General features: G+C 45.3%; 2 protein-coding genes across 2 annotated transcripts; both read right to left on the bottom strand.

The window, feature by feature from the left end:
- Window positions 1-1,103: 1,103 nt before the first annotated feature.
- Window positions 1,104-13,712, bottom strand: LOC144094576 (ATP-binding cassette sub-family G member 1-like). The gene is made up of 5 exons (XM_077628495.1): window positions 13,611-13,712; window positions 10,995-11,163; window positions 9,535-9,635; window positions 8,639-8,794; window positions 1,104-1,803 (listed from the first exon to the last, which is right to left on the bottom strand). The coding sequence occupies exons 2-5, from the start codon at window positions 11,137-11,139 to the stop codon at window positions 1,447-1,449; spliced, it is 759 nt and encodes a 252-aa protein (XP_077484621.1). The 5' UTR covers window positions 11,140-11,163; window positions 13,611-13,712; the 3' UTR covers window positions 1,104-1,446.
- LOC144094475 (ATP-binding cassette sub-family G member 1-like) lies at window positions 13,020-27,041 on the bottom strand. The gene is made up of 7 exons (XM_077628403.1): window positions 26,928-27,041; window positions 25,134-25,320; window positions 23,184-23,329; window positions 15,986-16,109; window positions 15,351-15,465; window positions 14,424-14,572; window positions 13,020-13,082 (listed from the first exon to the last, which is right to left on the bottom strand). Exons 1-7 carry the CDS (start codon window positions 27,029-27,031, stop codon window positions 13,020-13,022), a joined length of 888 nt encoding a protein of 295 aa, XP_077484529.1. The 5' UTR covers window positions 27,032-27,041.
- Between the last annotated feature and the right edge of the window lie 760 nt (window positions 27,042-27,801).

Raw genomic sequence — 27,801 nt, 5'->3', positions numbered from 1 at the left:
GCTTTTGCTTTGCTGGGTGGCGACAATATTAGACTCACGTTAAGCTCTGATCAATGTTAAGCTGATCTGATCTGTTCGCGCCGCATATGGAAGTTGATGAAGACTAAAATGTGAAATGCACAGCGCGTGATGGTGTTGCAGTTTAACACGAGGCGTGATCGACTGCGGCGATTAATAATAATAATAATAATTGCTTTTTTTGGGCGGAAAGGAAATGGCACAGTATCTGTCTCGTATATTGTTGGACACCTGAACCGCGCCGTAAGGGAAGGGATGAAGGAGGGAGTGAAAGAATAAAGGAAGAAAGAGGTGCCATAGTGAAGGGCACCGGAATAATTTTGACCACCTGGGGATCTTTAACGTGCACTGACATCGCACAGCACACGGGCGCCTTGAATAGTGTTCTAATTTGGTGCTCTCGTGCTCTCTCGTGCTAGTAATAGCATTATTAGCCCGAGTCGCTTTGGGACGTTAAGATACGTAAACCATGAGCGCTGCTTCGAGCCGCGGCACAGCTGCGCACTCCGGTTGACGTTCACGCGTCCTGGATACCTTTTGTCACCGACATACATATTACTGTGATAGCTGAGCTCCTCTACAACGTAGGTCTGTGCACCCTGAAGGCATAACAACAAATAAATTCGAGAATGGATCGGCTTTGTACTCGCAGAGGAAAGCAATGTGGACACTATAGTTCTCCACACTCTGGAGATTATGGATTGCTTATAAAATTCTATGACTGTGGGTGTTGAGAGCTCATGCACAAGATAAGAACAAAGACTAATCTGTCGCAACCGATTGTTATTTGTAATATAGGAGCGCGTTTACATAGCGGAAAGAAAAATATTACGAGTACTTCTTGACGCGCCTTAAAGGCGCGTGACCTGATTTTATACGAACCTGTGAACCAACTCGTGAAAGCGTACATAATTTATTTCAAAACCTTTCAATGCCTTTTCCGGAATTTTTCCAATTAGCTGTCGTATAAGCCAGGAGGTATGGTACTTTAAAAGACTGCCATGAGGTGCGGGCTTAAATAATGGTGTGACAAAAACAAAATCATCTTTTGTAAAATTTTTATATCGAAGGCTTCTTGTGGATCGTTGTGGATGCCATGCACTATTGTAATATCTCCGGTCAGCTATGCAGAGAGACCAGGCGTAGTCACAATCATCGGCGCTCTGCGCGCGCTTCTGGCGACCGTATGCAACAAGCACGGAACGTAAACATTGAATATGTGAGGCAGTGATTAAGCTATGTAGCACACGCGCAATACTGGCACTAGAAAAACCTGAACTTTATTAGCTTAAGAAACAGAACAGGCGCTCAAGCATTTTCTTGTACTTTTTGTGTAAGGTTCGTGCATGGATAAATGTGCAATACTGCTCTCACCTTAGCAGCCAACTCTGAAATGCACTGCAAATGCACTATAAAGAGAACGCAGCCTTATCGCTTGCGCCAAATCCTCCACTTAAGCAGCCCAAAGGCGACAAATTTGAGCGTCACGTCAAAGGCGAGCACAATGCCGGAGTAGGCGAACAGGTCTACGTTCTTGGCATCCATCACATCCAGCACTTGGTCACCGTCGATGGGAATGCACAGGGTGTCGCTGTCGCGCTCGTCACAGACAAGCTCGCCGCGATCCCAGCCGAAGAGAGCGAACATGAAACCACGTTGCACGTAGAAAGAGTGCGTGCAGAACATGAACCAAGCTACTGCCGGGTGCAGGTACCGGGTTTGCACGAAGAAGCCGCAGAACAAGATGGCTGGAGCAGATGCCGCCATGCCGAAGACCACCGCCATCTGCGCAAGAGCAGCACCCAAAAGAGAGGGGGTTTATGTGTGTGTGTGTGTGTGAATATTAGTACAACGAATCACTTCGATATCGAGTAGACCTTGCACATGAATCATCAATGTAATCTTTGCCGCCAGCGGGTAAGATGTGAGCCATGCTCGCCTCTTGGGGAGATAAGGGGTGGGCATAGTAGCAACGTAAAGCCATATGAAGGCTTGGCGCAAGTGAGGTATGCAGAAGAAAAATGGGCAAGCTAAATAAAGGAAGAAGGGGTTGGCTTAAGGAATGTATTGAATCGAATGCACGAAAGACGGCATAGTTGGGAAGGATTCAAGACTTGTGCGTCAGAGATTACCACCACACACTGTCACAATTTAATTTGTGGGTACTCTCGAACCTGATTACATGGCATTTCACTCCGCCATGATTTTTTTTTGTATTTAGAGGGCTTGCCATGCGGCGTAATATGAGGCGTTAATACTGTTACGAGGACCACGAAGTTCACAGTGGCCATTAAATTATATCTCTACCATCGTTCATAGCGCCTCACTTTTCGGCTGGCCGCCACGTAACAATACACTACAGAAGGTCGTGTGGACTATTTTCATCCAGAAACCTGGGAAGGCTCCGGCGAAACGTTAGCCGAATGCATGACTTTCTTTGACAAAGATATGTGTACGAATGCGCCCTGTGCTTTGCACGCGAAAAAAAAAAAAGCAGCCAGTGACGACTGCCATTTTACTTCCATGAATACTACAAGGAATGTCTCACTCACTGCTGTAAACTTCTGTTTCTGCTACATTTGTCATGACTTCTATGACGTATTCAAGCGAATCTGTGCCAGCTGTGTGTTGCGGTGGTTTTGGGACACCTAAGCGGCTCAAAATCTCTGCCTGGCCGTCGCCTAATGGTTGGCTAGTGTTTCTGGGCATGCGCTGCGCCGACACAGCGTACGAAGTTTGGACCATGTGTATAAAGTCAAGGAAGGTTTTTTACCATCATTTTTGAATGATGGTGAGTCTTCAGTAGTCAGAAAAATAAACCGCAGGCACCTAACTGTTCAGCTGTGAATATACAGTAAATGACCCAATTTTCGTGGCTTGAAATTTCCGGATTCACGTGAGATTATCTCACGGACACTCAGTTTCGCGAAGTAGGAGTCGCTGCACCACTAGCGCTGCCCTCCCTGACGCCAACTTTCCACGGATAGAAGTCAATCCCGAAAAAAAAGCGTTTCAGAAGTAATATTAATGCATGTCGAGTTTTGTGGCATCAGCCAAGACCATTTCTTTTTTTTTAATGAGAAAGCCTTTAATCGCACATACTCCCGGTTCAGATCCTGTCGGTCCGTTACGTCGCCAGCCAGAAGCACGACAACGGAAGTGATGTCATACCGAAATGAACGGCGGCGCAAGCAAGGACACTAACAAGAGACACCACATGCGCACGCTACCAACTGTTTATTCTAAAGAAAAGTGGCATATTTAAACAGTTCCGCTCAAGCATGATACTCATCCCATTATCACTTCGAACCCAGCACGTGGTATGAAAGCCGCTACATCATGTTAACAGACTATTTACTGCAGATTAGACTAACAGATCAAAGGAATTGAAAACGGAAAAAGGGGGCCATCTCTTAGCAAAACCAGTGTCAAACAATCGTAGCAACAGCAGAGTCATACAGGTGAAGCAAAAGCAGTCAGAAACCAAAAAACAAAATATAAAATGTAAAAAACCAGTAACAATCGTAGCAAAAGCAGAGTCAAACATATGAAGCAAAAGCAGTCACAAAAAGAAAGATAAAACCAATAAAAAATTTAACAACCGACCTAAACAAACAGCAGACGGCCGCTAGAAATGCTAGGCTGAAAAGTAGCACAGAACATGACGTCACATGACGTTTTTAATTCCTTTGATCTGTTAGTTTAATCTGCAGTATATAGTCTGTTAACCTGATGTAGCGGCTTTGATACCACGTGCTGGGTTCGAAGTGATAATGGGATGAGTATCATGCTTGAGCGGAACTGTTTAAATATGCCACTTTTCCTTAGAATAAACAGTTGGTACTGTGCGCATGTGGTGTCTCTTTCTTGTTAGTGTCCTTGTTTGCGTCGTCGTTCATTTCATCATGCACCAACTCGCCCCTCAGGCCGTTATTCTGACGTCATACCGTCCATCTGTTCATTACCATCTTGAACTCGATACGAAAAAAAATCTTCGTGCACGACTCCATTCGAACCACCATCATTCCGTTCCGCAGCCGAGCGCGCTAGCGACTACGCTACTTCCCGACAACGTACATGTAGGTCTCCTTGTCTAGGACGCTGGAGTGTGTTTGCGGAAAGGCGTCGAATCAGACGGATGCCTCCCAAACGCCCTCCAGTGTCTCCAGCATTTAAGATTCACAAACTTTGTACTTAACATCTTAGCCAGACATCAGTAACACAAGCAGCAACACCGCGCTAAAGGATTTCGCTTCACCGCACTTTAGGTCAACAAAGTGTCATGCTGAATTTTTTACATCGAGGATTTACTATATGACATATGTGCAAGGTGTTTCACCTAAGAGCACACAATTTTTAAAAATAGGCTCTTTAAGTTAGAAGAGGGCTTTATTCGGCATAGCATTGTTCACGTTATAGTCCATGAAATACAGCTAAGACGTGCTAACTACCAGGAAGGTTAATTAATATTTTATAGTTAGCTTCTTGAATATTTCTGTTTGCTCCTTAATTATTAAGAGGCATGCAGACTACCGTAAGTGATGTTCATATCAGCTTTTATTATTTCGAAAACGCATTTACCCTCGGCACTGTGATAATAATTAATAATTGGGTTTTGGGGGAAAGGAAATGGCGCAGTATCTGTCTCATATATCTTTGGAAACCTGAACCGCGCCGTAAGGGAAGGGATAAAGGAGGGAGTGAAAGAAGAAAGGAAGAAAGAGGTGCCGTAGTGGAGGGCTCCGGAATAATTTCGACCACCTGGGTATCTTTAACGTGCACTGACATCGCACAGCACATGGGCGCCTTAGCGTTTTTCCTCCATAAAAACGCAGCCGCCGTGGTCGCAACAAATTTTGGCGATTTCGTTACGTGCTCTGGAGAGGTTGCTTTGCCTGCAAGCTTCTCGAAAGTGCATGTATTTGGAGCGATCTAGCCAAACTTTTTTGGGCCATAGCGTTGAGGGGAACTGCGTTTCCTAAATTCTATAATCTGATATGAATATTAATTACGATGGCCTACATGCCTCTCAATAAATAAGGAAACCAGCAATAATATATATAGCTGAAAAGTTAACTAATCAATATTACGTACCCGCTGTGGTGGTTCAGTGGTTAGGACGCTGGGCCACTGAGCCAGAGTTCCCGCGTTCGTACCCGGCCACGTCGGCCGCATTTCTATGGAGGCAAAACGCAAAGGCGCCTGTGTGCTGAGCGATGTCAGTGCGCGTTAAAGATCCCCAGGTTTTCAAAATTATTCAGGAGCCCTCCACTAAGGCACCTCTTTGTTTCTTTGTTCTCTCACTCCCTCCTTTATCCCTTTACTTACGGTGCAGTTCAGGTGTCCACCGAGATGTGAGACAGATACAGCGCCATTTCTTTTCCTCAAAAACCAATTTTCATTGCCAGCCCGCTATTTAGCACGCTTTAGCTGTATTCTGATGCACTACACCGCTGACATTTCCATGCTGGAAAAAGGCATTCTTCTAACTGAAAAAGCCTATTTTTAAAAAATGAAAAACATCTTATGTGAAACACCCGGTAGTGTGAAGGTATACTCCGTTTCATACATACATCAGGTGCAACGCTGTGAATGGTACGCAAGTAGTCCGGACGAGAAATTAAAGGGAGGCGTGTTACTCCGCGCTTGTTCTGCGCCCGAGTGGTCTATGGCACGAGAAAGCGACAGCATGTTGTCAGCAATAACAGTGCATTTAATCAAGATCATGACAAATGTGTCATTTGGTAAGCTTACATGCAAAGCATTTACAATGTTTCGCTGACCAGAAATAATGCACTACTTTTTGGTCGCGGATGCAGGCAACGCGAACAAGAGCGCTGGCTTTGACAGCGCTGCACATGATGTTTAAAACGGGGTATAGTGGCAGCGGCTATTCTCATGCAAGGACATGATCAGCTGCAGGCATTTACTGTTGTCCGTCAACCACATTTAGAGGTTAAAACACTCGCTTTCTTCCTAAATGCGCCATATTCAATGCTTAATTTGAGTGGCAAAACCTATAAAAACCTATGAATATTTTTGTGATCTTCGCGGCGTTCACACATATTGAGGACAGAGGCATTCTTTTCTATCATTGTTATGGGTCGATATTTTTTCCAAATTATTACCGGGACCACTTTTTCGCAAGCTGCATGCAACTCCCGAAAAACATGAAAATTAAGTGCTCTTGAAAGTTAAGTAGTTTACAGTGGTGGCGAAATTCTGCGTTGCGTTTCTCTGACACCTAGGGCAGAGGCGTGTGCTTTCCGCTGTAGCTCGGCTTACGCGACCACATATTATCTCTCGGCAGCTGGGTCTTAAGTCCTTTTGCGAAGGTAGCGACATTCTCCCTTCTCTTCCAGTATTTTCCTCAAACCAGAGCGTCCCCAAAATGGTGAAAGCTTTGGCATTGTTTTGATCGTCGTTTATATTGAGCATTTAATGTGAAGGTTTATTTCACTCAGTAGATAAACATTCGTGCAGTTTATAGTGTGACCAGCTGCGACGCGGCTGTCTCTCTGGCATACGCAGAAAGTTTGACCTTTTACGAAGCCAAATAGAAGCATCGATAGCTCTGTGACAGACCATGTGTCCGCACTGGCTCATTGTCCGCACTGGCACTGGCAACATAAAAGAATGACGCTACATTCTCTGCATATAGGGATCTCGGTTGGCTCGCACTCTTGGCGCCCTCTATTGTCTAATGTCGGCTATACTAACCTGTTTCGCCCATAAGTATACAGCTCGGGTTCAACTCTAGTTTTTCTGCTGAAATGCCTGAGGAACACGAAGTGATCGCATTAGGCAACGGCCGCACTGATCTACGCCAGTGCACACCTCTCTACACCCCTTGCTTTTCTCCTCTTCTAACAGCACGCTGGCAGTGGTGCTGGCGATAACTCGTCAGTCACAGGCCCGTGCAGTTTCTCTTCCTTCCCGTACATCCACTTATTGCTACTTCAAACAGATACGTCATTATCCAGCGGCCTGTATCAGGGCAGCAGAGTTCTCCCATGTACTCCGGTTTTTTTTTTTTTAAGCGAAAGCTTCACTACGCTAGGTAAAGCCGATTTCAGCATGCGTTCGTGGTTGACCTTCAAGTGAACCAGAGGTCAAGTGTGGCTATAGGTCTTACCATATGTGGTCCACTAAGGTGTCGCACCGCTTGACCTTTGGCCTTGACCTTTTACCTTCCGAATCGCCGGTAGAGGGCGGTAGGATAGGCCGCAGCATTCAATGGGTGACCAACCTCTTGCGATCAACCATTAATTTAACTGCCACCTGCCAGGGTGGCAGGATGAGCGCGCTGCCTATCCAGAGTGCGGAACTCACTCAATGTTACAGACACCAAGCCGCGCCTACTTGCCCGATACTACACGGCTTTAGCTCTCTAACCAAGTTCAGCGGTATTTAAACGGCAGCTAATTCTTTTCACAAATAGCTGCCTAATATTTTGAATTTAAAAACTTCTTCAACTCTATTTTGTACATCTGTGCCTCCCATTCCGCCTACAGCATCTTGAAGCCTTTCAACCATTCCAGCACTCCATTCTTTCCAGAGGCGGCTCGTTACCCTCAAATGAGGGGTCCGTACGCTTGAACCCCTATCCCTCAATTCCCTACTTTTCTTTCTCTATTTTTGAATTAGGGCCTTTTTCTTTTAAACAACGCCTTCTGCTCCGATGCAGCTCCATAATAAAAGCGGACGTCACCATGCCGTAAACTGCATCAAAACAGGGAAATTATACGCTCGAAATTGCGTTTAATGTGAACATTATCCATATTTATGCCAGGCTTAGAAAAGACAGTAGTAAAGCAGTGTTGCAACAGATAATCAAATTTGGAAGCTAACCGTAAGACTTCGCAATAGCTATATCAAGAAAAACTTCACAGATTTTCGATATCCGTAGCTGTTAATGCAAAGGCGGCGTGTAAAAATGAGGTTTCGGTAGATTTAGTTCTCCTTCTCTAGACAAATTTCAAAATTTTACAGCCGTCTAATCAAGATTTTACAGTCGTCAGTGCCCACATTCCCAACTGTATAAAAACTGGAACAGTGGGACGCTAACAAGAGCTCCTGAGTTTCCAGAGTTTTTGAATAAGCTTCAGCTATAGCTACAAGTTATGTACGAACACCTGGAAAAAATTAACGAGGACACATGAAGAGCTTACGTACGTGCAAGTAATGCGGCAGCATTGCAATCTTACTTCAATTCTATTCCAATTTCATTCCAATTCTATTCTAGCTTTGTTCCTATTCTGTTCTAATTCTATTCTATTGCTTCGTAGTCGGTGCGGTTGTAAGTACCAGTGCTGACTATTCCGCATGTTCCCGCCTTTTATGATGTCATACCATTTTGACCAATCTCGAGTTTTGTAACTCCGCCCCTTTTTGTGTGACGCCGAGTCTTCGTGTCGATGAGCCAATTAATAACTCTTACCAGTTGATAAATAACAGGCGTATCAAAACCAAGGGTGCCTGCATCTCGAAGAAAATGTGGGAAGGGGAAAGACGACCAAACATCTACTCTTATGGAGATGCAAGCCAAACAGAATACTTGCAATAGTATTAACTAAAGGAGTCAAATAGTACCTTTAAACTGGCTTTTTTTTTCAGTTACCTGAGGATTAAGAGGCGTGGAAACAACATAACCGATGCTTTGACTTGTGGAGCACATCTGGATTGATAGTAGTATGATGGTGGCGATCCTGTAGAGATCCATGGGTTGGGACGTCGTCCAATGAATAATAATAATCTTTATTGCAGGGCAAATGATCTGCAAGTGAATGGTTAGTGTGCAGATGTAAGTTTAGAGCTTACCGCTGCTGGCAAAAAAAAAAAATATGAAGTGATATTGCTATCATTTATATTGCTTATTTGAGCAGCCAGTAGTGAAAATGGAGTGTTAATCATCATATTACTTCGAAGTAGTATACATGCGCCCTTCTACATGTGGCCTCCTGCAGTACATAAAATATCCCATCTGTTATATTCAGATCTGTTCCCAATATGGGAACGAAAAAGAAGGTACAGCTGGCTATCATTTTTTTATTTCTTTCTTTAGTTACCCTAAAGTGACCTGTATGGGTATGACAGGAGGGTTCATTGTTGGTTCAGAGACCGGGAAAGCAGACAAGACCAATACGCGAGGTTCGGGAAGGAAATTAAGAAATCGGATTTTTTTTAAAAAATCAGTATTTAATTTCGCCGTACTCGTCTGTCGTTCATTTAGCATATACCTTTAATTTTTAAAACCTGAATCCGAAACTTGAAATATTTCACTATTATGTATTTTGGTGCATGCGCATATAAGCACTGGCTTTGTTTAAAGCTACCAATTTTCTGATACTTTTCAGTCGCTGAGCAATTTCAATGCAACAAAAATTTGTAATAATACATCGGATCAATACTGGCTTCGGGATGACATTTTACCCAAAAAAAAACTATAGCTAATGAGTGACAAATGCAGGGCCCTGACACAATACGTCCGTAAAACAAGATGTTCCCAGTACGCACCGTAAACGGTAGTTCGGCAATAATCCTTGCGATGTAAAAATAGCTGGCCCTGTACCAACAGTTCCTTTGTTCTCGTAGGATGGCGTCTATCTCCGAGGGAACTATGAAATAAATCACACGTAGAAAAGCTTAACCAATAATCCTGTGGCGTTTTCACAGATGGATGCGGCACTTGACGTAAACGTTACTTCCCTGTCCCAGCTTAAGACTGAGAAGAAATATAAGCAAAGTTGCACCGCTGTAAAGTTGAACGTGTGCACCGACAAGAAAAGGTTAAATTGAGTATGATTTTTTTTCAGAGCGACCCTAAATGTGTAACTCACGTTAAAGTAAAAGCTTGAGATTAAATACTGATTTGATAATAAAGCCTACGTAATCATGCAATGCGTTACGTGTAATAATTTTGCACAAGCCGTAACATCATGCTTTACGAGCCACATCACTTTAAGATTCAAACGTCATGCAAAACGCTGGCCGCACAGACAGTTTGCTTCTTCGGTAAACAAAATGTTTACCGATCTCCTCCTCAGTCCGCAGAGTGTAAAGGCAAACGCGCTTTGTTTCGCTGCGATTAACATTTGTAAAGCTCGTTTTCAAGCAAGCAGTATAGAAAATAACTCTTTTTCCTAGACTGTGCATAGCAAGCTAGGGCTATAGCCGTAAAGGACAAAGTAGTCACAATTATCGATGGCCATTCCAGAAAAATAGCCCCAATAATGCACTGTACGGGTTTGTCTTTACGGGTTTACCATTTTTGTCTCTGCTACTTATATGTATTGCATTGCTAAGCAAAGTCCCCACTTACTGTAGAGAAATTGGGTATTAATATTGTCCAGCCTACTGCTTTCTTCTTAATGTGCAAACTGCATTGCTTATTTCCTGTGGAAACAGTGGCTGTGAGACCGATTATAAATGCCACGTGAATTTTGTCACATGGCATTCATTCGCCCAATCACGTACTCGTGGAAAACAGTGACGAATTGCTGAATGCTTTCCTTAGCGCAGAAAACAAAAAGGCGAGTATTTTCAGTTGTTATGAAATGCTCCTGTTTCTCTAATAACATGGCCGCCCATTTTCGCCGCACCAGAAGGCTTCCATGTAACAGAAATTGCAGCCATGGTGGCAGCTACTGTAGTCTCCTCGCTTTCTTGCTTTTCAGAAAGTTGAGTGTGCAAACAATTTTCTGTATTAGAATTTATAATCCCTATTTTAGTAAGGATTCTTGTGAAGTGTTCTAAATAAACAGATAAAACATATTTTAAAACGCAGGTAGTTTGACAATCCCCAGAAGCATAGACATTTGTGTTCTTGCTCAGCACTTGAACCAGTAAGCGAGGACGCATAATTGTTGCCACTCGTGTGCAGCCGTCATAAATTAGATTCCCAGTAATAGTCCGGACAAAGTCTATCCAGCAGTAAGCATCACTGCTCGCATTTTTGTGAATAATGTGGGGCTCACATATGAGGACGGTGCCGCCAATGAACTCCAGCAGCATCATGAACGTAGCAGAGGTGTACAGGGCGGCCGTGTCGCGTGCCTGTGCCGCCCTGTTACCGCAGCCATAGTACAAGACCGACAGCAGCAAGGCGAAGAACACGCTCATCAGTACGCGGACAAGCGTAGTCTACTGTATCAGAAACAAGAAAGAATAAAGAAAGGCGCAGGTATTTGTTCACTTCACAACAAAATTTAGCCTTCGCCTGGAGCACCTTGAATGCGCGAGAAAATCACGCTTTGTGCAAAACTCTCAACTCCTGTAAGAGAGGCACTTCGTAACGAAAAGCCTGAACGCTCCATGAATTATCTTGCGGAGCCATTACAAAAGAAACCTTTCGCAAACAAATTCGGGAACGTATTTACAATCTATTCCTAACAATACATAGGAAGTAATCAAAATCATTGGTTCAGATGCCCTCTTAAACACTCATATTGTTGTCGGAAAATGCTAGTCATGGTTAAAAAATCGCTATAACAAAGCAAGAAGTTAAATATAGTAATGAAGAACTCAACCAAATTGCAAAATAAATACAGTCAACCGCAAGCACAACCCCTTGAATACCGCTAAGCACACGAGAGCTGCGGAAACACTAAACGAGTCCCCTATCACGTAGTCTCATTCGTATGCGAATGGGGCTCCATAATACACGCATATTGTGACTACTACATACCCTAGGATTAATGCTAAAAATACGCTTCGCAAGTGCTTGTGAAAGAATAATCGTGCGACCGTTCAGGGTACAGGATTTCTTAACAAAACAAGGTTGGCTGCCGCTGAAGCAGAGTCCTGATAAGAAGGTAAAAAGCTTATAATGTGAATAAAAAAATGTTGCATTGAGACCAAGCACGGTAGCTTAAGACAATATATAAAACACTGCAGAAATAAACATCTAAACAAGTATTGCGGAAAACAGCGCAAAGAGCAAGATGATCACCAAGTATGAACAATGTAACAAGTGGGCAGTATGTTTGCAGCATGTTAATCGTCCAACTTGACCTCGCAAAATTGCAATTGAAAATTTGGTTTCGGTGAAAAGAAATGGCGCAGTATCTGTTTCACATCTCGGCGGACACCTAAACCACGCCGTAAGGGAAGGGATAAAGGAGGGACTGAGAGAAGAAATGAAGAAGGTGCCGTAGTGGAGATCTCCAGAAAAATTTAGACCACCTGGGGATCTTTGACGCGCACATCTCACGGCACACGGGCGCCTTTACCGTTTCGCCTCCATCGAAACGTGGCCGCCGTGGTCGGGTTTGAACCCGGGAACTACGGATCAGTAACCGAGAGCCCTAACCACCTATCCACCGCGGCGGGCACCTCGCAAAACGCAGAGTCGGCTTTTTAACGGTGTTACTGCGGCATAATTAAACAGGCCTGCAAAAAGAAAACGTCGGCAGCGCGACGGTCTCAAACTTCGCAGAAACCATTTGAGTGCTGATCTTTTCACCTCTAGGCGACTGGTGCAACAGATGCGGTAAGCTATCCAAAGCGATACAACTAAATAAAAAGCAGTTGTAGAATTAATAATAATTGATTTTTTTTTTTGGGGGGGGGGGAATGGCGCAGTATCTGTCTCATATATCGTTGGACACCTGAACCGCGCCGTAAGGGAGGGAGTAAAGGAGGGAGTGAAAGAAGAAAGGAAGAAAGAGGTGCCGTAGTGGAGGGCTTCGGAATAATTTCGACCACCTGGAGATCTTTAACGTGCACTGACATCGCACCGCACACGGGCGCCTTACGGTTTTTCCTCCATAAAAACGCAGCAGCCGAGGTCGGGTTCGAACCCGGGAAGCACTTGTCGAAAATTTCAAATACATATAATTTTGCTTTTGTTTGCAGTTAACAAACAGCAGACACGAATAGAAGTATACAGCGCTTCGTTTCATTACTTTCATTTGTTTTTTTATTTCCGCACTTTCTAGCGCACATAAAGAATTCAGAAAAAGGAATGTCAACAAAGGAGGGGAAAAAGGATAAATTAAAGCTCAGTGACAGAAAAGGCGGAGAGGTCGGCCGGCGGGAACGTATCCCTGGCCTACTGTTCCATACTGAGGAAAGAAAGAGGGAAGAAAAGGGAAAGAGAGTTCAGATGGGAAAGAAAATTGTGAATCCAATTGAGTCTTGCTTTAAGCAATACTACAAATTTAAGCCATGAAGTGGCGAAGAAACACAATGTACAGTGGACTTGAACAAGTGTTTTGTACGGGCGACGACCCGCCGCGGTGGCTCAGTGGTTAGGGCGCTCGGCTGCTGATCCGTAGTTCCCGGGTTAGAACCCGACCGCGGCGACTGCGTTTTTATGGAGGCAAAGCGCTAAGGCGCCCGTAGGCTGAGCGATGTCAGTGCACGTTAAAGATCCCCAGGTGGTCGAAATTATTCCGGAGCCCTCCACTACGGCACCTCTTTCTTCCTTTCTTCTTTCACTCCCTCCTTTATCCCTTCCCTTACGGTGCGGTTCAGGTGTCCAACGATATATGAGACAGATACTGCGCCATTTCCTCCCCCCCCTCCCAAAAAAAACAGTTATTGTACGGGCGACGTGATGTGCCACAGGAAGATAAGGAAAAGAAGTCCACCTCATTCCTAGCGATGCAGTAGAAGCACCTCTTCAGCAACGTCACGAATTCACGATGGCATTTTCTAGGAGATTTGAATTGCAGCTCGGCTTCAGCCTTTTCCTGGTTAAGATGAAAAAACGACGAGAACGGCACGCCCGTCAAAATGCGCCACGATAAAGAACTCTAGAATAGGAGTGAAAAAATGTATTTCTTGTAGACTTTCTTCTAGCTGACGCAGAATGTAAGCACCATGAGCAAAAGGAAATTACATATCAGTCACCATTTTTAACCAACGCCAATAATGTGTGTATAGAAGCATTTACAGTGTTTTATATGTGACTTTACGTTTACAGTGGCTTACGGTGCATATGTGAACAAAGTGTGCGCCATACTATCCAGTATTCTACTTTATAGGTATGCCGTAGAACTGAAGGTAAAATTTAAGCGGATTACAATTTATTGTTCATCTTTCATTATTCCTATTGGAAGGGGACTTTAGATATAGAATTCAGCAAGTGTACAGGTTAAATGCGCGCCATTTTGTCTGAAAAAAATTCGCAGAATAAAGTGCTTGTGTACCAAATAGGTTGTACATTCCAACCTTCGTTTTCAAAAAAGCAACTTTAAAAAACGCTGCTTGTTCATTTAAACTAATCCCGTGATATTGTAACGTAGAAGACGAAGAAGCGGGCAGTGGCGCGGGACGCAGCGATCGCACAAGGCCCGCAGCCAAAATCATATTTCATCTGTCATCATGTCGTCTTGTTCCTTGGCTTGCCACCATCAATATAATTCAAGAAAACTCCTAGAAAGCTGGAATAAAGCGCATACCTTTTCAGTCATAAATTTCCCACCGTAAGGAGTGACCTTGCATGCAGCATTCTTTGTGTCGATGTGCTCCAGAACACAGTCGTTAGGCACGAAAAGGCGGGACAGTTTCGTCGTCAGTTCGCCGTGCTGTCCGGAAGCTATCTCTGTGACTGGGAATGCAAAAGATTAGCATTCTGCTCATTATCTTTAGTGCTCACAACATATGTTCTCATTTCTTTCTCTCGCCACACAAGCTACGTGATATTTTGCTCCGAGTAAACCCACAGGGCCATTAAGCTTGAGCAGCGGCTCCGTCTGTGCCCTTGCTTCATTTTCTTTAACTGCACATCGAGTATACTACAGTGTCTCTAATTCAGTCGCTTACAAGGCATCTAGCCTGAGTGTATGGGAACATATGACTGCAATACCTTAATATCAGTTTCGTCACGAATCCCCGGAATATATCTGGGCTTCTATATTTTAACTTAATTGCTTTTCTTATAACTATACTTTGTTCCTGCTGAGCCTAGTATTACCTACGGTGTCGTATTTAACAGACTATTCAATCGGTGAAGTCGCGAAGCGATGACTTCAGTAGCATATTTTTGCAAAAACAGAAGAGGTTTTTTTTTGCAAGAAAACCTTTGGCACGACACAAATGATTTCGAAAACCTTTCCTTTTCGCAATATATTTGCAGTTGTATAAAGCATGTATTCATATAATAAAAAACTGCGTCACAAAGCCTTCATTGCGGGTAATACTTCGGGCTCCGTCTGCGTTTTAGCAACTCATGTCCTACCGAAACATGAACTCTATTTCAAATAGGGGACAACGGGCATCGTTAAGCAGCGTACTGTTAAGTAGCGCTAACAACGGTTCAGTAGGTAGGTCTGTACGCGAGAAATTGGGTGAGAATTACTGCACATTACTTGGCGGAGAGTACTTACTGAAATCACAGGGGCTTGTGTAAAGTGGGCATTGAAGGTTCTGAGATTCCAAAAATGGCAAAAGCTCTTTCACTGTGCCATTGTATATGCACTTTCCTTCTGAAAGCATGTAAAGCTGTAAAGTAAAAGAGGGGTGGAAAGCAGTTAACAAACGGATAATGCGGCCTTAAGACGCGTGTATTCATCGTGGCGTTAAGCAGCAAGCTATTTTCCAAAAACATGCTTCATAAATGAATCTCGGATTATGAAATCTGCACTTTGTCTCCACAGTCTAATTACACTTATGATTTGTACGTAATGAATCTTTATCTGTATAAGGCAGAAGGGGCACATAACGTCTTTACGGGGACCACAGTCGACGACAGCGATATGTTCCTACCTGTCGTATTAACAGCAGACGTTAGCACCGAGTAATGGCAACCTTTAACCCCACAGACACCCCTTGCGGCAGCATACACCCATACAAGATATAGGCAGGATGGCCTCTTAAATAAAATGTCTTGCCCTCATCATGCGAAGAAGTTTCCGTTATTCCTCTCTGATTTGCTAAAGAACTGTTGTCTTTCTGAAAATACGCCAACTTAAGGTCTGTATAGTTACCTAAATTAACACGAAAAAAGCGCTTTGGGGCTTACATTGTGAAAATGGGAGAATAGCAGGGCACTGGGGTTGTGGATTGCACAGACCACGGTGTGTCCGGAATCGGAAAGCGACTTGAGCACTCGAACGCAGCGTAACGCCGAGCTGCTATCGAGTCCACTGCAACAAAGATGAACTGAACTGTCAAACGACTTATCTGGAAACCTACAAAATCAATGAAAACAGTTATTCGTATCCGCAGTTCAGCTTCGTCTTACAGTGCTCCATCTAGATACATTGAGCCTCGTCTGGCGTTGTATTACGATAGATATATTGGTACTTACGTTATAGAACTTACAACATCAAGTTGTGGATCAATTCGCTCACGCCCTACGGTCTGCTAGCCATCCTGGTTACCTCAGTGTGTGGAGCGGCTGCTCCGGCAGTCTCAGGTTAGAACCACAGACCAGATTTTTAGTGCGCTAGTGCTTATAGTGACCATTACCCATATCCCCGCACTTAGCCGTTGTGTGTTTGTATGTTCGTCTGAAGCCTGCTCTTTGGCAGGCTGCCCATCTACCCTCCGGTTTGTGGGCACCCTGCCCAGGATAGGTGGCAGGGTGATAAACAATACAAAACAATGGACACCTACCGATAGAGCACATAAATCGCATTTGGCCGAACCATGAAAATCGGCCGTCGTTTTTTTTTTTTCTACAACTCCGAAGTTTCTGTGAAAGCTGCATGGCTTTCCTTTGCCGCATTATGGCTCCACTTTAGTGGGCGCTAAAGTATAGTTACTTCCTTATGACAACATCAAAGTACAACATCAAGAAACAAGGGTCTATTTTAGTGCTAAAGCTACTAAATCTAAAAACCTGATTCTCAGATTTCGCCGGTGTTTGTTTCTCCTAACACTCTGACAGGTGGCCTACATGCCACGGTGGGCAGGTGGCAACCAGCCAACATGCTTTATGCGAAACACTTTATGGCAAAACACTCTATGAGCACGAGTGGGTTTCAAACCTGCGTCGGCGCGAACGAATAAGTTTCGCTGGCCACTGCATTAGACCAGTAAGTCACCGCCACAGCCGAACATCCCGCGTGTTCAATTGCCAGTTTCTCCTGCTTCTTCTTCTTCTTCTTCTCCTTAGTAAGCATGGCACATACCTACGCAGAGGGATTGGCCAAGGTTCCGTAGATGATCTTCTTCTTCTTCTGCTTCTTCTTCTTCTTCTTCTTCTCCTCAAGTAATATGGCACATACCCACGTGGGGGGGGATTGGCCAAGGTATAGGGTAGAATGCCAAGGAAGCATTTGCGCGGGGAAGGAAACGTCAGAAGACTGAATCAAGATAAAAAAAAAAATTGGGAAAAATAAAATGAATTCAAGAGGTATGAGTCATCCGGAATAGAATCAATCTAGCCTTTTTTGGACGTGCGAAAGAATTTTGTGTATAGCTAACAAGATAATCGATTAGTTGCACTTATGTAATCGTGAAGGTAGCCGCATACACTGCTTAACGGGAATCCCTTGGCACTCGCACCGAACGATAGAAGAACTGTAAGAGACAGAGGCAGTCCTAGTCTCGAAAGAGGAACCTCCAGATATTGCTTTCTCTGAACCGCGAACCGCCGGCAAGAGAGGAGAAAATGATCGATTGATTCAACTTGCCCACATGATACACAAAGGTTTGTCGCAGCGAACCCGCACCTGCATAAGTACAAGTTTAAGTGAGGGATTCTACATCGCAGGAGCGTCATGGACACTTCACAAAGCCTTGACTTACACCACCGGATATTCCACTGTTACTTTAGGTGTTGAAAGTCCACGGTATTCAGCAACGGATCACTCAAAGTGGCTGAAATATGTTGGAACCGCTGGAAACGTGAAGCTGCTAACAGAATGAGGTGAGGGACGGGATATATTACAGGTGCGCTGAGAGCTGACCTTGCCAATAAATCAGCCACCTCGTTAAAATAGACGCCTGAATGCCCAGGTACCCAGACCAAACGGATCTCGCGCACTGTGCTCGGAACAAAAAACCTAAGTGAACGAGTCAAGAAAGATTTTTCCGAATTTTGGAGAGAGACAATAACTGAAAGGCAGTCTGTGAGAATAAGAACCCGTGCGACATGTCTGGGAATTTTGAGAAGAGCCAAACCAATGGCCAAAAACTCTGCGAAGAATATAGGAGTATAATCAGGGATACGAACGGAGTAGCTCCAATCTAGATCCTGCGAATATATGCCAATCGCCGCCTTCTCACAGCTGCCGGAGGCATCAGTGGAGAGAACAGTATGATGTGGAAAATTCTGGAGGTGTTCAGAAAGAAGACCATTTAGGGTATGTGCGGGCATATGCTTCGCATGGGACGGGAAAATAAAGTCGTAATAGAAGATGGGATCAGCCTGCGTGTCAGCAACTCGTTGCAAGGAGACCAGATCAACCTGAAGCGGAGCTAACAGATTCTGCGTGAACCTAACTTGCGGAAGCTGATAACGTGGCCAGTGATTAGTCAAAAAAAGGTGTGGTTGGGATACAAAAATTGGAATACTAACGCCTGGGGCCGGGTCAAAAGACTTGAGGAAAGTACGCACTGTTAGAAGTTGGAAGCGGGAATAGAGGTTGGGGATACGCGCTTCCAGATAAAGGACAGCGTTGGAAGCTGATTTTGGGAGCCCGAGGCATAGCCGTAGGGCACGTCTTTCCAGTAAGGCTAATGGCTGCAGCTTGTAGTTCGCGCTACCAGAGAACAAGGGGCAACCAAATTCCAGAATCGGTCTCATATAAGCCTTATAGAGCAACAGTAGCGTGTCACGACGCATGCCAAACTTTTTATTGCCAACTCGGGTCAAACGGCCCAGTGCACGTTCCCCTTTAATAACATTATTCTTAATATGGTGTCGCCAATCCAAATTTTGGTCATAAGTAACACCTAGGTATTTAACCGACTCCACCTGCGGAATTGGAGTGGAGCGGTAGGCTAGCGAGATGTACATAGGAGCGTCGGGTGGAAATACCAGCACGCCGCATTTGCTGACATTAAGTGATAAATTGATTTGGTCCAACCAGACTTCAAGAGCATTCAGATATGCCTGCAAATACCCGTAGAGCACATGAATATCATTTGCTGATGCGAAAAAAGCTATATCATCTGCGTATACATAAACTGTAACGTTAGGATGAATGGGGATGTCCCGAACTAATATGTTGAAAAGCAGCGGAGAAAGAACAGAGCCTTGCGGCACACCTCTTGATTGACCATAGGTATTAGAACAAAAAGATCCGTCTGTACAGAAGAAAAATCTATCTTTTAGAAATTCACAAATCCAGGCGTAGAGGTAATGCGGTGGTTGTAGTTGAGCAAGCTTGTTAATGAGGACTGTGTGCTCCACGCTGTCATAGGCCTTCGCAACGTCAAGCGTCACCAAGGCCGAAACTTCTCTCTGGCGCATTGAGAGTCGTATTCGGCTCTCGAGATCCACATGCGCGGACCATATGGAACAACCGCGACGAAAGCCAATCTGTGCGGGGCTGAGGCCGTTAATATGATGAACATGCTTTGTGAGGCGACTGTGTACTACTCTTTCTATTAGCTTTACTAAATTTGAGGTTAAAGCAATGGGCCGAATATTGTCTAATTGAAATCCATTGTCTGCATTTTTTAAAAGTAAAATTATTTTCGCAATTTTCCAGCTGTGAGGAATCCAAGAGGTTTCCAATGACGCATTTACAATATCAAGAAGGTGAGTCGGAAAGTCATGCGCTAAAATCTTTAACATGCCCACAGTAATCCCGTCAGATCCCGGAGCAGCAGAGTTCATCGAGGAAACAATTTGCAGGAGCTCCGACACGTCGACCTCAGGATAGTCCGAGCTGGGGGTGAGAGTGTGCAAAGGTTCTGCTTTCTGTACCTGGAAACGTAAGGCCAGCCCCTGCGCGATGCGTTCAAGGTTTTGCTTAGCCTCCTGCGGAGACATTACCATTGACCTTATGCGATTGGAGGCCGGAGAGCTGTTATTCTGCGCCATGAATCTATAGAGAGCCTTCTTATTCTGGGGTTTTGAGAGATACGTGTTTAAATTTTGATTATAATCCTCCTTTGCCTTTTTAACAGTTCTTTTGAAACATGCAGAGAAGAACTTATAATTTATCCAATTAGCTGGGCTCTGATTATAGGAAAGGCTTTTCCAGGCTGCTTTTCTACGACGATAAGCTTTCTCACACTCCTCCGTCCACCAAGGAGACGGCTGTCTGGCAGGAGCAGTAGTGCACACCGAGAATACAGAACTCTCAGCAGCATCGTGCAGAAAGGTAATTGTCCGCTGAGCTCTTTGTACTCGACCTGAGCTAACTATGGAGGGGAGTGAGGCAGATATCAATTTTTTGTACATAATGTGGTTTAGAAATTTCATGGTTGCACCACCTTTTCTGATAGGCGAGGATATAATAGAAAAGGTTATTGGAAAGTGGTCACTAGAGGTACCTGATTCTTCAGTTGACCATGCAGATACGCCAACCCCACGAGATGCTAATGTTAAATCTATGATCGAACGGGATCCTCCACGCATAAAGGTTACTGCTCCGGAATTACAGCAGCGCACTGCATTGATTGACATCCAGGACCACAGAAGCTGGCCGCAGGAGTCAGAGCGACTATCCCAGGCACTGTGGTGCGAATTAAAATCTCCTGCGATGACTGTGCTGTTTGCGCCGCTCAGTAAGGTGTCCAAACAGTCTGTCCTGTGAACACCGATTGGGAAGTAGACGTTAGCAATAGTGACTTTGGCGCACTGTGGAAGGGAGATTTCAACCGCCAACAACTCACAGTCAGGGCGCATAACTGTCTGCGAGATTGATGCCCGGTGACATATTTTCGTAGAGATCATAGTTATTAACCCACCACCCCTGCCATTAACGCGATCTACCCTGAAAACACGAAATTTTTTAAATGTGAATGATTTAAGTGGAGAGAGCCACGTTTCTTGTAAAATCACAATATCTGGATTATGTTTATGAAGAAGTAATTCAAGATCCGGTAAAGAAGAAAGTACGGAGCGACAATTCCACTGCATAACTTTTAGACCCGCCATGATTATCGACTTGTTAAAGAGGCATCAACAGCCTCCTTCAGCACATCAGTCTGGGGAATTAATTTGGGGGGTCCTTTCTTTGCTTTGACTTGCGGAACAGCTGACTTCGAGGGTGAGGAAGAAGCTCGACGCTTCTGGGAAGTGGTGAGCATTTCAACGTCCATGCTACAAGGATCTACGTGAGCGACACTGTCAGGAGCGCTGTTGGCAGGCGGTACTTGGGGCACGGTAGGAGGCGACATGGAATGACTCTTACTAGCAGCACTCGGGAGTGATGCCGGCGTAGCCGCCGAAACATGTGATTCAGTAGGCAGAGATTGGCCAGCAACAAGTTGAGATAGAGCCTCGGTGAAACTGCCCAGCATTCGCTCGACCACCACAGAAAGAGCCTGTTCTACTGAGGACACTATTGAAGTAGTCAAACTTGACGGTATATCAGCAACAGAGCTTCGCGCACGGCTGGCATATGTATTATCCCTCCGATCCAGAAGTGCATAAGCATCTGCTCTCGAACATCGTTTCGCTTGAATGATATCGAGCAGGCTTTGTTCGTCGGCTCGTTTCGAGCAGTTGACATCATCAGCTGAGTGGTTGCCCTTGCATAGGCAACACTGGGGCTGATCAGAGGCGCAGCTGTCATCTGAATGCCCTTCTCCACAAACCCGGCAGCGGGTCGCCGACTTACACGCTTTACCACTGTGACCGAAACGCCAACAGTTGTTGCACTGAAGAGGACGGGGCTGCAGAGGGTCCACACGATACACTATCGGTCAAACCTTGAGTTCAGAAGGACAGGAGGAACCAGCAAACGTAGTGATAACTGACTCTGTCGCAACACGCACACCATTGAATTCTCTACTGCACCGGTAGACAGAAAGAACCCCCACACCTGCATCCTGAAACTCCTCCAGTATATCCTGCGGGGAAGATGCTGGGTCCACGCCACGAACAATACCTTTGGAACATGCGAGCTGTTCCGGGATGAAGGCTTTAACCGCTAAGGACTGAAATATTTTGCACTGGAGCAGGTCTGTGACACAATCAATGTCAGCGGACCTGCAAACAATGCCTCTCCGGCCGAACGGTCGCACCTCAGAGATCTGGAGGTAGTGGGTAGTGAGAGATCTTAGCTCCTGCTGAAGGACCTTGGGGCTTTTCATCTTGATCGTTCCCTCACCGATCGGCACGAGAGCCACAGGGATGATGTCAATTCCATTTTTACGAAAATTTTCTAGCGGCAAGCTTTGGGTGGGCAAGCTGGCAAACCAGGTTGCCGTCCCTCCACCCGGGGAGGTCAGCGACATACCTAAGCCAAACGCACCCTCAAATGCACATTAACCTGGCCTACAGACCTAACCTGAGACCTGGCCAAATCCCCCACACAGAACGGCCTCACCAGAGATGACCACGTAGGCACCACCAGGACACCACAGTTGAGCTCGAAGCCAAGCACCAGCAAGAACACGTCAGCACCGTCCTGCTGTGCTTTGGATGTCGTCGTCTTCATCAACTTCCAGCCGTGCACAATGGATCCAGAACACACCGCTGTCGGTATTTCCTTCTTACACCAAGCATCCAACCGAAATTGAAATAAAATTGAAAATCGAAGTGTGCGAACGCACTTATTTTGGATTTGGCCTAACCAAACTGCATCGACCGTCCTCTTTTTAAATTATAAATGCTCCAATCACGTGGTCTACTCGTACCTTTAAATAACTAACTTTCTTCGGCATTGTTCCTTCTCTCCTTGAAAGACTGTCTCTATTCGTCGTTTAGTACGTTTCGCAAATGAATGATGCTTACAGCAGGCTGATGCTTAGCTGATGCTGATGCTTACAGGAGGCTCAACGGTTATTGGAGAACTCATACCGTCGTTTACATCCGCAGAATGTGCACAGTCATGGAGTAAAGTTTAAGAGATGCAGGTTCGGGGGGAAAAATATTTCTACGTGGTCTAGCAATCCGCTTCACTGAAAATACAGGAATCATGAGGGAACACGCATGCTCCGTCGGCTGGAATGAATGCGAACTCACTGGAAAGCGAGACACTGCAGGATTGTCCATTTTCCTGTTGACCCGCATCCAGTAACATTTTGTTAATGACCCTACTATCTGTTGGCAAGTCGCAGAGAAACGCGCCAAGAAATGTATTACTTGCCTTGTTGGTTCGTCGAGATATACGACAGGGGGGTTAGCGACGAGCTCCTGGGAAATAGCTAGACGCTTCTTTTCTCCGCCTGAAAGACACTTCGTGAGCGTATTGGCGCAGTCGTTGAGGCCCCACTGAGTCATCATCTGGGTTACCTGGGCGGAACACACATACAGAACAACCAAAAACCTGTTTACAAGCTTGTCGGTGCTAAATCCAGCGCGTGCAGTAAATATGATAGGTCGGCTTCCCAAACTACTTTCTGGTCCAATTACTCGTAAAAAGCAAACGCTCGTCTCTACACCTTGACACCAAGCCCCTAACTATGGAGTAGCATTCTCGATTCATAACAAATTCTTCTTTCCTAAGGAGAGGGGCCTGTAACTGAGTTGTCATAGCAGCCGTGTGGGGCACTTATGCGTTGCGGCAGGGAAGGAATTTTTAATTCTCGACACAAGTAATTTACTGCAATGGCACTGTCATTATTGATGCTGATTAAGCTTTAGTCCCATTTTTAAGGCTTTATTGCATTTTCTGCCGCACCTAAGTACGTTAGTGCTTCAGTCATATGCAATTCAAATGAGGGGTGCTACTCACATTTCATATTCCGAAAAATAAACAAAAACGTTGCAAAAGCAGCATTCAGGCAGAGTCCCGAAAGCACAAAATGCCTTCTGTGAAAAGGAATACGTCATTCAAACGTGGCGTAGTCTAAATAAGCGCCCTAGGTAGTATTACAGGAAGGTAAAGAAAAGCCGTGAGGTAGCTTGCGCTGCAGAGGCGTTATCAAGGTCCTCTTTGACACAGCGCGGGCGGAGAGTCTAGGGTTGCTTATGCAGCATGGTATGTATACTCCACGGCCATTCCATACCGCTTCCACAGAAGTGCTGCCGGCAAGAAGTTTCGCTCATCGTGTCCTCACGTCGTTGCTGTCGCTTATACTAGCTTCGTTGCTAAAGGGTGTGGTGTATTTATTTCAAAATGTTTGATTTGGAAGCTTTGAGGGCCTGGTAACAAATAACTTTGTGTGTAAGGATATCTATGCAGTTTTAAAGGGAAAGGATGTAACGCAGTCCTTCACTTACAACTTTTAGCGAAATTTCGCTATACCTTGAATAATACTGCCTTTATATCTACAAGTTTGCGTTAGCAGTAACTGTAATTCTCGTGCCTAATGCGACTGCAGCGAAAAAAAAATATATTACTGGATGAGCCCAGTCGTTGCGGCAAGCCTTTTTTTTTACTTTTGCTGCAAACAAAGCGGTGTTTGTTTTTCGAACCCAGAAGCGCCAAAATCTAGGCATCGTTCTTTCAAATCGTTCACGTCTAACCAATGAAGTCAGGTGACTAGACAGCATGTTATCGAGCTCATCCGCGCATTTGCTAAGAATATCGCGAGCTGGCAGCTTCCGGAGTCACGCTCGGTGGGCATTGGTCATGAAGTTACTGGTGGTTACTTGCGTGCACGGAATAACAAGACTTTTTTTTTTTTCCTGCTGCAACTCTAACACCGGGGCAGCGCGAACCGGAGCGCCAGATAAGACTTAGTCAAAATACTTCGTCACATGTTTTTGTGCACAACTTTACATCTAGCAGTGCCCAGAAGGTACATTTGTTGCACTAGCTACCACCACCGTGCCACCTTGTTGCATGCGGCCGTGCCTTTTTCGGTACGGAGTGCGGGGATGTGCATTGTGGATCACACGTAGCGGGAACAACTGAGCGCCGTCTGAGGGAGCCTCGTATAGAGAGCCTGACCCCACAGTGGGACAGGGCCAGAGAACTACAGCAGTGCGCCAGCTGCGCGAGCTTAGGCACCCAGTGCGCTCGATGAAGAGAAAGAGCTCAGGTAAGGTATAGCTTGCACTTTGGGTATGTGCCATCTTTTGATAGGCTAACAACAACAACAACAGCTTGCACTTGGATCCCAAGCGGGCAATGTGTTCGTGTTACACTCACAAGGTAAGAAGTCTTGCCGCGTCCAAGGGCAGGTATACGCAGTTCGATGCTCATGGTGAGGGCTTCCCGCACCGTCAAATACGGCAGCAAGCGATCGTCCTGCATGACGTAGCAGCTCTGCATGTTGAACAGCCTGTAGTCGGGCACATAGCCGTTAACGTGGACCTCGCCTTCATAGCCCTTGTCGCTGCAGAAGGAAAGAAAACATCTGCCATCACCCATAAGACTTGGTTTAGGTTTAACGTCCCAAATCGACTCAGGCTATGAGCGACGCCGTAATAGAGGGCTTCGGAAAATTTCGCCTCCTGGGGTTCTTTAACGTGCACTGACATCGCACAGTACACGAGCCTCCAGAATTTCGCCCCCAACGAAATGCGACCGCCACGGCCGGTATCGAACCACCGTCTTTCGGGTCAGCAGCCGAGCACAATAACCACTGAGCCACCGCGGCGGCTTCACCCATAAGGCACAAAATTGAAGGCTATCAAAAAGTTTGAAATTAGGTTAAAGACAGCGCAGAGAGATGGAGAGAGGGAAATAGGAAAGCATGGCGGGGAAGGGCCGTTAAGAGACTCAAGGAGAGCTGCGTAGACAAGAACGCTCACCAGGGCTCTTAAATACACCAATTGGGAACTCCGCTTCAAAATGAGATTAGTTCCCGTGACCACTTTTCGGGAAGACAGACAACCATCGGAATCTCTTTTGCATCGGGGCAGTGGTTGGGGCCACCTTGCCTGCTAAATTAAAGAGGTTGTTTTTTTTATGTTTGCCACGTTTTTTTCTTTCTTGTTTGAGTTCTGTACTGTTTCTTCCCTTTTTCTTCATTCAAGGTTATTTCTCATCTTGTAAGCTACGCGGGGCGAAGTTCACCGTTCGTATGGGCTGCGTGTTTCGCGGAACTCGATGGGGCACCTAAGTCGTGGCCGAGCTTGCGAGGGGTTTTCTTGTAGGCTATATTACTTTGATTCATATTCCGGTTCGTGCAGTTTCTGGATTCTGTAGTTACGCTCTACTCTTCTATTGCTCCTCTCTATTGCTGATGTGTCAGTTTTGCTTTCACTATCCCTAAACCCCAAAGCAACTTGAAGCCTTGCTATGTTGTTTTTGATATCTGTATATATAGATTTCCAGTCTAATGAACATTTTTAACGTTTTTTACTCTGTTCGCGCGTTCTGCACAAATATGATCTCTTTGTTCGTACGTCTTCTTTGTTGTCTTGTGAAAAGACAAGCATATCTAGACTGAAATAAAAGGTTAATATCTCTTGCATTATCTATCGTACAGCGTTAATTCCGGATTTAGATTATCCCCCCTCTGTATTCATGCAATTATTTCTTTGTTCCCATCATTTGTCTCCACTAAGCCGTCTCGGTTGCGCCGACTTTCTTTTGTCTGCGAAACCGAGACGTCGTATTATAAAGTCGCATAATCGAGGTTCCTTATATCAGAGGTAACACATGGAAGTTCACTATATTCGAGGTTAATATACGAAAGTTCGTTATATCGAGGTGGAATAATTATGGGTGGCACATCCGAGGTTAAGACACTAAAGTTCGGTATATCCGAGGTGGCATACTAATGTTCGCTATAACCGAGGTAAACACACGGAAGGTCGTTATACCGGCGGTAGTATCTAAGTTCATTCGTAGTCCTGTGGGCAGGTCACCACCAGCCCACTGTGGGAGGTGGGCCACCTGCCACTCGGGGCTGACGACGGTACTCGTCATTTCCGCTTGCACAGATCCTTCTAATGTAACGCATTAATAATTAAACACATGGCATTGAGCACTCACTAGTGGCCGGATAGGATGTTCAACAGCGTGCTTTTCCCGGCTCCTGAGGGCCCCATGATGGCAGTGAGCGTGCCCGGGGCCGCCCGTCCATACAGGTGACTCATCAGCACTTTCTTTCCTGTAATTCATAAGGGACGTTAAACATCTGTCTATGAGTACACACACGTGCGCTCAATGGCGTAATTGTGGTAGTATGCGGGGCTCAGCGTCCCGGAGGGTCTAAGGAGAAACGGGCAGGGGTTGGACTTTTCAGTTTAAAGCGAAAAAAAGTACTTCGAATTAATTTTCAAAATTCTTTTTTTGCCTTAAAATTTAAGTACCCTTGACATGCACATCTGAACTAGCTGGCAGTTGCGTAAACGAGGGGAGCGGTGATGCGACGTAGCGTTGGATTAAGTAAAGCACTCTTGCGTTTTGAGGTATCACTGACGTCAACACGCGCACCACAGGATGTCGCGCCCTCTCGCCAAACCTACTGCAACAGCGTGCGATAACATAGCAAATACCATTTTATTAACCAACCTCCAGGACTAGAACAAGGAAGGGAATCCTGCTACTAGGCGCTGTTTTTAATGTTCTCCTACCATCCCCTTGCCTAACTTCGCGGTGTTATCATGCGACATAGATGTTCGCACCACTCTAACGGCCAATACAGGTCCGAAACAATTAAGAAGTTATTTACTTCCACACTTCTTGCTATGCGCTACCCGGTGCTGGCGGTGCGCCGCAACCATACATAGAGGAACAACGCAGAAGACCTGGGGCTTCGGAAAGAAAAAAAATTCTAAATGAAAACTAAGTAATTTCTGGGTGCCGAGACGCCGAAAAGCGAGACGTACTCGACGTAGGTCCTAGTTACTGCATTTGCGTACGC

The sequence above is a fragment of the Amblyomma americanum genome, chromosome 6 (assembly GCF_052857255.1).
Source record: "Amblyomma americanum isolate KBUSLIRL-KWMA chromosome 6, ASM5285725v1, whole genome shotgun sequence".
NCBI classification, from domain to species: domain Eukaryota; kingdom Metazoa; phylum Arthropoda; class Arachnida; order Ixodida; family Ixodidae; genus Amblyomma; species Amblyomma americanum.
This window is presented reverse-complemented; position numbering and strand designations above follow the sequence as displayed.